At 37.6% G+C, this 11,136-nt stretch overlaps 1 protein-coding gene across 2 annotated transcripts; it reads left to right on the plus strand.

Annotated features, from left to right (window-relative positions):
• Positions 1–885: 885 nt before the first annotated feature.
• mindy4 (MINDY lysine 48 deubiquitinase 4) lies at positions 886–9,881 on the plus strand. Of its 2 annotated transcripts, XM_042516480.1 has the most exons (18): positions 886–1,100; positions 3,400–3,519; positions 3,600–3,823; positions 3,905–4,178; positions 4,282–4,532; positions 4,646–4,704; positions 4,808–4,917; positions 5,017–5,133; positions 5,237–5,328; positions 5,515–5,616; positions 5,880–5,943; positions 6,264–6,329; positions 6,423–6,490; positions 6,595–6,658; positions 7,564–7,725; positions 8,166–8,346; positions 8,596–8,674; positions 9,316–9,881. In XM_042516480.1, exons 1-18 carry the CDS (start codon positions 1,041–1,043, stop codon positions 9,362–9,364), a joined length of 2,142 nt encoding a protein of 713 aa, XP_042372414.1. In that variant the 5' UTR covers positions 886–1,040; the 3' UTR covers positions 9,365–9,881. The 2 variants fall into 2 exon arrangements, with proteins under 2 accessions (XP_042372414.1, XP_042372420.1); XM_042516486.1 differs by lacking the exons at positions 3,905–4,178; positions 4,282–4,532.
• The last annotated feature ends 1,255 nt before the right edge of the window (positions 9,882–11,136 follow it).

Raw genomic sequence — 11,136 nt, forward strand, 5'->3', positions numbered from 1 at the left:
CAGATTTTTTTCAGCCACAAAGTAGCCAAGGAGGTAGCAGTTTGACTAATTTGATGCAATAAAGAGATTAGTAGATCCAGAAGACTATTATTAGAAGACTATTTAAAAAAGCTAGGGAAAAATGTCCAGTTAACTATATTCATACTTATGTATTTTAAATTATTTTACAGAATTGTTATAATTTTTAAGCGCCAGGTCATTTATTCTATTCTACTGTTTAGTTTTTTAACTTTCTCATTTCTTTGGATTTTTTGGGGCAATGTTTAAGGTAATTTTCTTGTACTTTTCACTGATTTCTCGCCAATCTCTGGGTCATTTCTTCTTTTGTTGCTCATTACCTTCTTCTAATGTTTTTGAATAAAGTAAACCAAATTTGTCCAGTTCTCAAAATGTTACATAAATGATTTCATTGTATTTCCATCTTTGCAGAACAAGTTTTGTGTGAAAGGAATTAAAAACCCCTCCCATATAGACGTCAGGCCCAGATATAAACCTGTTGAATTCAGTGGTTTAAGTAAATAATAGCCCGGGTTATTAATTAAAATTTTACGGGTATTTAGGTTTTTGAGTGGACAATTAAAGCCAGGGGGAGGCAGTAATAAAGGATGCCAACTGCCCTAATTCCACGAAGAAGAGAAGGCTACCATCACCATGGTAACACACGCTGAACGCTACATTTTTTCCATGGATGTGTGAAGCCATGTCCCGCCCTATTCTCCCTCTGATTGGCTAATACGTGTTACCTTTGTTGTTTGGATTTGTTAGTTCATAAATGAAAACCACATTAAGCCAATCAAAAGCAGAAGAAGGCAGAGTGGGGCGGGACATACCTTCGACATCCTATAGGAAAAAACTCGTTTACAGAACAAAACAGTTTCACGGATCCTCAGCAGATATGGACGGTCTCTGAAAAGTCTGCGGTCCGTCATTGACTGTATTACAGTTCACTTGACTGTTAGCTACAAGCTGCTGCTCGAGCATCTTCCTGTTGATTATCTATGTGAGAAAAGGCCATCAAAGGCGGACGCGTCCCCATCACCATGGCCGCCTCGGTTGAGGAGGTATCTTCGTCGGTTGTTCGGGAATATCTGAGTCGAAAGGTACGTTAAGTTAGCTAACGTTAACGCTATGCGGTGAACTGACCTCCGTCCTCAAATGGTTACCAGAGCTAGCCACTTAGCCTTAGCCTCTGTCTAACAACGGTAGTTACGCGTATTCAGGTGTTACACCGAAATATGTGACTCGTCAGTTTCTGTGCGACAAACATCAGATTCATCTCTGAAACCAGTTGCTGGCAGGGCCGGGGCAAGACTGCTGTGATAAGAGCTGCATTTTGTGCATGAATACAATCAACAGGGTGATCTCTTTTCTTCTAAAGGCATATATTGTCAAAAATCCCTTTTTATTGTAGCATTATATAGCATGCTACTGCAATATGGATCAAACATATATCAGCACACTCTGTTGCACATAATGAACGAGAACAAACAGATTACTCACAGTTTTACAGGTTAAGTCAATCAGAGCACTGCACACATATCCAGAACACAGTATTTTAACCTCATAAATACATCTCAGTATTTAAACCTTCGGCCGCGCACACACAGACATACAAACACACACAAATCATTATCTGCATGTTCACTGACGCCAGAAAAAAGTGTGCCAGTCCTCAAACTATTAAGCGCCTGCTTAGCGCACAGCAGACCAGAGCATATCCAAATGCGCAGTTTCAAGCAATCCAAAAGGCCAACTTGCACAGCAAAAAACAACATAGCCAAGATGCATTTATGCCGCACAGTTATCGTAAAATAACTGCCCAGTAATGGTGTTAAACTGCACGGCGGCAGCTCTTAATAGAGCAGACACTGTACCTTGGCTGGGTTTGTGCTTCTCTTGTGTTCCTCCAAAAGTGGCTTGATGGGACAAAGTCACTCATGAGTGCATTAATGTCCAAACTGTTGGAAATGTTTGTGTTCACATTCATCAGGTACAGGTGCGTGAGTCTACAGCAAGCTAACCTGCAGTAGCCTACGTAACGTCCGTTGACCATGATGCTTAGCGTTATTTTAATAACTAGTAATTATTCAGTGTTTCGATTAAAAAAAAAAAAAACTTATTTAAGGCTTCAATTTTTTGGTAAATACCAATAAAAAAAAATCAAATTTTCTTTCCTTTATTTTTTTTCATTTTGAAGAGTGTTGTGATGTTGGCCTTTCCCAGCAGGGGGTGCTACTTCTCATGGTCATTGCTGCTGTCACATGGAAGAAAAATTGTGACCCTGTGCATGACCTTAGTATTTAGGAAGGATGTTTTTCACATGCTGCCATCAACATTTCAAATTAATTAATGATTTATATAAGGGGTTGATGAATATTGGTTTTTCAGGGCCAATACGAATACCGATTATTAGTAGTCAATGAGACCGATTTTGGAACTGATATGCATTTACAATAAAAATGAAAAAAATGAAAATCTTTCTGTCAATATTAGAATTTGGAATATAACAAACTCCAACACAAAACTTAGTTTAAATGCCTTTGGCAAATATTTAATCAAATCAGACTTTCAACATCATATACAGCAAGTTCCCAGCGACTTTTTTTTTTATAAAGTCAAGCAAAAATTTAAATAAAAACAAATAATAATAACTCCCTGAGGTTTTAAAAAGAAACATTTTCTGTCTTGCGCTTTTTTTAATGAATACATTTTATCGGTGACCATTAAATAAAACAGAAAGACAAAATGCCAATTATCAGCCCCTATATATATATATATATATATATATATATATATATATATATACATATATACACACACATCTATCCTTTTATTATCCTTTTTATGATTATGAGTTATGTTTGTTCGTTTTGAAATTCAGATATTAAATGTGGATATGACTATATATATACATAGTTAAATTTGTGGAAACACCAATCATCTTTAAATTTAATCTATAATGAATTTTTTTGCACTGCAAATCCCTGAAATGTATTAACTCTAAACATGACAATAAACTGCTGAATTGTTTATAAATCTACAATTTAACAGACCCTGAAAAATAATGTTTACTCTCAAATGAAGACCAAAGCTTCTGTTTTGTATTATTTCTGATGTATTTATTTATAATTTGTATTTCTATTTATTTTCTGTTGTGTTTCTTCTTCTACTCAGATTCATGTCCATGGACTTAGTATGGACCTGGCTTATAGTTCTATCTGTGAATCTTTTTCAATAAATTAAAAACAATAATATGTTCTCATCAACAATTTGATAAGTAAAATAAGTAAAAGTAAAATAAAATATGACCATGTTAAAACCCTGCAGTGTCAGTATAGCTAAGACTCTTAGTCACAGGCTCTGATATGCCACATGTTGTAAAACATTGTTGATACGCAGGGACTCCGGAGGACGATTGCCTGTATGGATGAGGAGCATCCGCGCACAGCGGCCAGCATCAACAACAGATCACACCTAAGGCAAATTCTCAACATGGAGGGTCTCTACAGGCAGAATAAAGTAAGTCTTACAGCTGGAGGTTAGATTTTGTGCAAGCAGATAACATGAAAAGTCGGTGGCTGACTCCTCTGTTATTGCAGGCTCAGAACTCCCCCCTGAAAACATTACTGGAGATTATTGTAAAGCACCGCATCGAGGGCCTTAAGAATGACAAGATCACCTGCAGTGAAAGTGATCCCCTGCAGTCTACTCCAACCATCAGCTCGATTACCAGCTCTCCTGCAGTAACACCAAAACTGACGGATGATGCAAAGACAGAGGATAGCACAACAGCTTTTGCTGTCAGCAAACACATCAAAATGAGGTATCTCACAAGTTTTGTTTTTAATTTATAATTTTGTGCTGTTTAAACTGTTTGGAAATACAAGACAAATCTCTCTCGCAGGTCTGCGATGGGAGAAATCTGCCCCTCTCAGCCTACATATACTTCATTATTGCTTGAGACAGACAGGCTATCCAGTCAAAATCAAACCAGTTTCTGGGCTTATGACTCAGAGGACCAGAAAAGCCAGCCACAGATGACCTCCCTCCAAGACAAAGAGAGCTTCATCAGAAGAGAACCAGAAAAAAAGACTTTCATCACTGAGAGCACCCAAAGAAGCAGAACTAATCGTATTAGACGTGGAATGATGGCTGGACCAATTGCTAGCACACCTCAGGTACTGGATGCCTGTATTAATTAATTAAATGTATTAATGCCATTTCATCATATTACTCATATTAATCATACAGTGTTCCCCATGTTTTTGTTTTTCCCTCTAGGAATCAAACAAAAAAAGGCAGAACCGAAAGCTAGAAGTGCCCCAGCTGCTGCTCAGAAAAGACGAAAATAGGCGGTTTGGGGATGGACTTTTAGTGACTGCTGTATATCAAAAAAGCTTCGAAAGCAGCCTAACTGAAATCAGCTCAGCTGACTGCATAGGAGGGCAGCGGGAATTGCAGAGTGCACCAGAGAGACTGCAGAGAGAAAACAGCTTTGAAAGAGTGAAACAACACACACAGAAGACTACAAAGTAAATAGCTTTAAGCTGCTAATGGGAGTGTGTCTGCGGACACTTCACAGTTTCATACTGTTGAAAAAAGTTTCCTTCCAAATTTGGTTCATAAGTTTATTTCTGTTTCTCAGAGTGAAGTCTTTGACGAGGCTAAATGTGGCTGACTTGGATGTGTCTGAGATGGTTTTAGGTAAGTAATGTGTATATAGAAAAGAGGCCACAACTATCTTCTTTGCCTTTTTGATTTTTTTGCCTCACATTTGTCAAATCTGATTGTGTCAATCAATTTTCAGATGACATTGATGATGATGACGATCTGCGAGAACTCTCCAAAGTGTCCTTTAAGAGATCCGTTGCAGAGCACAACTATGCAGGTCGACCGATGGACCAACACACTGCCATGGTTGGTGATTTACACAAGTGCTTTTTTTTTTTTAAATAAAACTTCTGGGTACAGTTTCTGCAGAACTGCCTTTAATTTTCTGTTTTTGCTTTCTTCCAGGAATTGAAAGCGGTTCTTCTTGGCTCCAGCCTAAATTGTTTCAGTGTTGAGTGGAGGAATCAGGGTTTCACATTCTCAGAAACGCATGACCTCAGATATGGAATTGTGCAGAAAAAGGTTGTCTTACGTGGCCATACTGCTAAAATTAACTAATACAGAAAACTGATTTTCAGATGATTTGTTGACTTGAAGTAATATTCACTGTGTGCGTATTTTTTAGGGCGGTCCTTGTGGAGTTCTGGCATCCATCCAAGCCTTTGTTCTCAAGAAACTGCTGTTTGAAAACACAGAAACCAGTAATACAGGCCTTCAGTATGTTATCCTTCAATTCAGAGCTTTGACCCATACTGTTAACCTCTTGGGTGCTTTTTACAGCCATTAATGCACATCAAGGACATGCTTTGTAGCCACTGTTAAGGATTGACCTCTGCATTTGGTATTAACTGTATTATTACTCCACACAACCTGCTTATCACTCAAATGGCACTCTGTTCTCAGGAGGTTAAGACCTTCCAACACCACAAGAAGAAAGTGTTTTGTTTTAGCAGCGGCTGAAATACTGTGGAGGGCTGGCGAGGAAAAGAAAGCCATAATTGCAATGTAAGATCATACTTTTATCCACTTAATCCTCTACATCCAGACCATTAACAGAGCCTCGTTACTGGTATCTAAATAGCACATGAATACCTGGCTCAGATGTGGAGGCTCAGGGTGGGCTCGCATCACTTCTTAAAGCCTAAAGTTCAGTTCCCATCAGACCTGTTGATCTTTGAAATGATACAGATAAATCTGCTGTTTCAGGTGTTGCATTGATTTAAACAGTGTGTGTGTGTGTTGTTGTTTTTTTTTTTAAATTACAACAGAAATTCTGGGAGAAATCATTTCACCCCAACTGGACAATACAAATCTGAAGGAGTGCTTGAAAAGGTACACTGCAGTGCACACACACATGCTCACACACACAGGTAATAAAGTAATGTTTAAGGTGACCAAACGGAACTATGTAAGAAAACACATAAAATTGAAATTTATGAAATATTACCATGTCTAAAATGTTATTGAAGGAGATTATTAATCATATTTGGAAATGGAAAAATCTATTTTCTCATTTTACATCTTTGTTGTTTTATTTGGAATGAATTTAATAATAATTTATTAAGGTTTAGCTGTGTTAATACTATCACTTTGCAAAATGCATTTTGTTTTTTTTTTAGAAAAAAGTTTTAGATTACCATGTTTTGTTTTAGATAACATGTTTCACCGTGGATAACATGAAGGACATGCAGTTGCTTCTGGAGCAGCATATTGATCAGGTGAGAAACTCAATATGAATTTCCTTAGTATAATTTTGCCTGTCAGATGTACAAAACATTGCCAACCTTTTTACTTTATTCTCTTTCCTACAGTTTGAGACCGGGGTGTTAGGATGCTTACTGCTCACCATCTCTGCTGTGCTATCTCGATCCATTGAAAAGTACGCTGTGCCTCTTTTTAGTATGACTAAACAAGATGCGAGAAGTATATAAAATCCCTCTGAAACTTCACCTTAACTGCGCTGTCTCTTTATTCTTTGCTCAGAGTAAGAGACGATATGGACGTGCCCTCCACCACTCTCATCGGGGCCCATGGTTACTGCACTCAGGTTTGACATGAAACTAGAAATTGCAGGCTAAAATGGTTTAGAGCACTTGTTATTGTGTTCAAAATCACAAATGTTACTGATAATGTAGGAGAGGAATTGGTCCTGATGACATTGGTTAATGACAGGAGTGCTCAAGGTTTTGAGTGTCAGTTTAGGGAGCCAGCACATGATGGAGGGCCACACAGTAAATGTGCAGTTGCTGTATTGATAACAGAATATAACCTCTTGAGTTGACACGCATATCCCAGTGTCCAATAGAGTGGGCACTGGATGGAGGAAATATCTTGCAGAGTAAAAAACAATTTAATCCACGCATGAAGTAGCTCCTGTTATGAGGATTTTAATGCTGTATAAGAGTAATGTTTCTGGTTTGAAATGTTACACAGAAATAAAACTACTTTGTGTTTCACCAGTTGTCATGCATCAGTAGCTTTTGACAAGTTGTCATCCCTAAGCTGATAGACGATTGTCAGGGGGCGCAGTTTGGTGTAGTTACCTAGTGGTGTATCAACTGGAAAATACTAAAAGTGAAAGTATTGAACTGGACTGCAAATGATCAAAATATAATGCATGTATTTCATCTCAAGTAAGACAATTACATGCAAGACTTAGAGTACATTATACTAATCACAACTCACAATTAGTCTCAGAGGGCTTTACAGCATATAGCATCCCTCTGTCCTTAGGGACAGAAAAAACCTGGTAGAAACCTCAAGAATAGTAACTAAGGAGGGACAGATGTGCAATAAATGCTGTGTTTACAGAACAATAAAATTACAGTAATAGCACAACAAAAGGTTCTCAGTGTAAGACACAAAACAAGGCAGTAGGGGATACTAGTTACTGTTTTTGCTGTATACACAAAATAGAAAGTATAAGATTGTTTTTTTGTATGTGTTCACCAGGAGCTGGTAAACCTGTTGCTCTGTGGCAGAGCAGTTTCTAATGTCTTTGACAATGACATGGAGTTGGACTCAGGCAATGGCAACATGACTCTCCTCAAGGGAGTCAAAGGTCACTGTGACATCGGCCTGCTGTCCTTGTTTGAACACTATAACATTTGCAAGGTGAGCAACATTGGTGGCGGATGCGAGCCAGACTCAAGTGAGAACAGAAGATCTCAGAGAGCATTCTTCTTTAATCTTATGGGCACATCTGCGCTGCTGATGTAACAGATGTGCCCCTAATTACAGCAAAAATGTTCTTACGATTGTGGCTCAATACATGTACAAAGTAACTGTTACACCCTGGAAAACTGTCGCTCTACTTTGGAGTACATCAAGAGGCGTGAGTTAACAAATGCCATGATACAGTTAGGATTTTACTTCTCTCCATCTCTGTGACAAGGAAGCTGAAGTTTGTGACACCTTATGTGCAAAGCATTAAATAAACTTTTTAATAGGTTTTAACTACTAAAATTGATGATGGCTGCATTCTGTTCAGCAGCTTCAGTTCTGGTCATTAATAGATACTTTGCTCTGTGGTGTTTTACTTTCTAATATCTAAGGTAGGAGCTTATCTGAAGACTCCCCGTTACCCCATTTGGGTGGTGTGCAGTGAAAGCCACTTCAGCGTGCTGTTTGGCCTGCAGAGGGAGCTGTTGACCAATCAGGACAAAGGCCTGGAGTTTGACCTCTACTATTACGACGGACTGGCCAATCAACAGGAGGAGATCCGCCTCACTGTCTGTATGTAACATCAGTTGTTCTCAGTACACATGCTCTTTAATCCCTGGCTGTTATGTTTATCATTCCCTCCCTTCCAGTGAAACACTCAGAAAAAAAGTGCATCAGGAAATAATTTGTGTGATTAGGATGTGATCTTGTTTTTCTGGCAATCTAAATAATTTTTCTTTATGTTGATGCTTGAGTCATGTTTTGTTATTTCATGTTTCATTATGTAACTGAAAATGTTTAATTAAGTGTTTGTAATTTTAGCTTTTGGCAAAGTGGCTCTGAGTTGTCAAGATGTCGACGCTGATCTCATTCCTCCACTGGAGCAGTGTATCCGAACAAGGTGAGGATCTTTGGCAATCAAACACACAAGCGTTTACTCATGTAAATAGCAATGTATGCAGATCCTGGCAACAACCATAAAAAGCACATCTTAAAATTTCTTGGGGTTCAAAATTCTTGCATGCTGTGAATAAAGCTTTAAAGGGGCCCTATTATGCTTTTTGGGTTTTTCCCTTTTCTTTATTGTTTTGTTTAGCATTTTTATACTTGTAAAAGGTCTCCAAGTAATACAGCCCAAAGTCCAAGCCAAAGGGAGCTCTCTCTCCCTCAAAAGTCACTGCTCCTGAAACAGCTCATTTGAGTTTCAGTGTTTACTTCGGTAACAATGTGACATCACAACGCAACAAATAGAATGGACTGTGCATTGAGAGAGCCAGCTGACCAATCAGAGCAGACTAAGATTCTGGGAGGCGGGACATAAACTCAGACAGACTGTTTCAGACAGCAGTGCTGCAGCATAGGGCAATACGAGACACATGATGTGTTTTTAAACATTAAAGCATGCAAACCTAATCTAGTAGACCACCAAAATACAAATATAATCCTGAAAATTAGCATAATAGGTCTCTTTAAAGTCGTAAATTATCATTCAGTCTGTACGTGGGTCAGCTCTAAATGCCTTAAACTGTTGTTTTATTTCAGGTGGAAAGATGCATTTGTCAACTGGAATGACACAGAGCCGATTCTCTGACTGATCACATGGTTTGATGTTACTTTAATTGTGGAACATTAAATGACAACAAACATTTTGCATTACCAATACAGCTATTTTACATATGTTTCATGGAGTTTTCTTTATGTTATATTACATTAACATTTACTCATATATTTTAGCAGTGCCATTTCTACTTAATTTCCATTTCTCTTCATAGTGAGACAAAAGTATTGTTCTGCTATTTGTTTACATGATTGTTTACATGGATGTTGTATATCAGACACTGTATGTGCTGCTGAAAGAGTTTGGGTATGTCATGTCAGCCATAAAGTCTCATGCTATTGTCTAAAAAATATATTTAAGAAAAATAAATTATTTTTTTAAAAGGTCTAGCAATATATGCATAAGTTAAGAAGTTTGGAGGTAAACTCATTCTTTTGTTGCAGCTGAAATGTAAATTGATGCAAGATGCAGTATTGACCACAGTGGCCTTTTACCCTTTATCTGTACTTTTTACATGAAGATATTAAAGGATGTCGTCCATATTTTTACACTAAATTAATATGATTTCTCTCTATTCTGTCTTTATTAGAAATGAAATAAATGTTACATTCTAATCAAGGAAATTGCAGAAAAAAGTCAATTTCACATAATGTCTTAACTGATTTTATTTCACTATTGTGTTATTTTATGTGTACTCTTATTGCATTTACGGTTTGAAATCAAATTCCCTTTTGTTGTGCAACCTTTAAATTGCTTAATCTGTTAAGTTGTACTGTATTTGTTTTAATTGCTTCAATTATAATTCTGATGTATTGTCAGGAAATTAGATTAAATAAATAAATCGGACTGGTATATGTGAGTTTGTCAAAGGGAGAATTGCTCATAGAATTGCCTTGATGAATTTTCACTTGATAGACATCATGGAGCAGCAAATAAAATCATTCAATACCTCAACTGTCTCCACATGTGTTAGTTGTTTTGTGTTTTTTTATGCAACTTTTGTCATGAAGCTGCTTCTAACTAACTTCTAAATAGAAAAAGAAATTCTGCAAAACTACTGTTGTGTAACTTTAAAGAAGAGTGCAGATTTTTTTAAAGTGGGGTTGTGTGGATTATTTACCCACAGACAGGATTTTACAGAAAGATGTCAGTTGGCATGCCCTCAATTTGGAGAAGCAGGCTGGAGTCTGACACAAGCTAAGCAATCTACTGCTGCAGAGGGGTCAGCAACAAAAATAAAAGCATTTTAGCCACCTAAAAGAAGTCCAACCTAAATAATTTAATATTATTTTAAGTATACACCATATTAAGAATACTGACACTGCTTTACATTACCATCAGAGTGATTTCAAACAGGAAAAGGAAGCTGTTATATAGCTCTCTTCAAAGTCAGACTCCATTGAGAGTAACAGTGATTTAACATCGCTGAACACAGAAACTGTGGGTCTACGACTGGCTTTATTGCTTATTTTGTGTGTGTTATTTGTTTGCCTTTGGCATTTAAAGTGGTTAGTTCAGATTCACCAAATCACACAACAACACTAACAGACTGAAGCAGTGGTTTTGTCTGGTGGCTTTGTTGAGGACACAGATGGGGAACTGAAGCTGTCACTGGCTTCCCTGTTGAAATGGGCTGTCTGATGGTAAAGGTAAAGCGCTGAAAGCATCCTCAATATAGTGTACACTTAAGCTGATAATGACTGGGACATTTTTTAGAGGGCTAAAATACGTTTTGCATATATTACATTTCTCAGCTTCTATGGCAGGACTCCTGCCTGCTTTACAAACTAGGGGTGCTGACTGAC

Source organism: Plectropomus leopardus, chromosome 3, assembly GCF_008729295.1.
Source record: "Plectropomus leopardus isolate mb chromosome 3, YSFRI_Pleo_2.0, whole genome shotgun sequence".
Lineage (NCBI taxonomy): Eukaryota > Metazoa > Chordata > Actinopteri > Perciformes > Serranidae > Plectropomus > Plectropomus leopardus.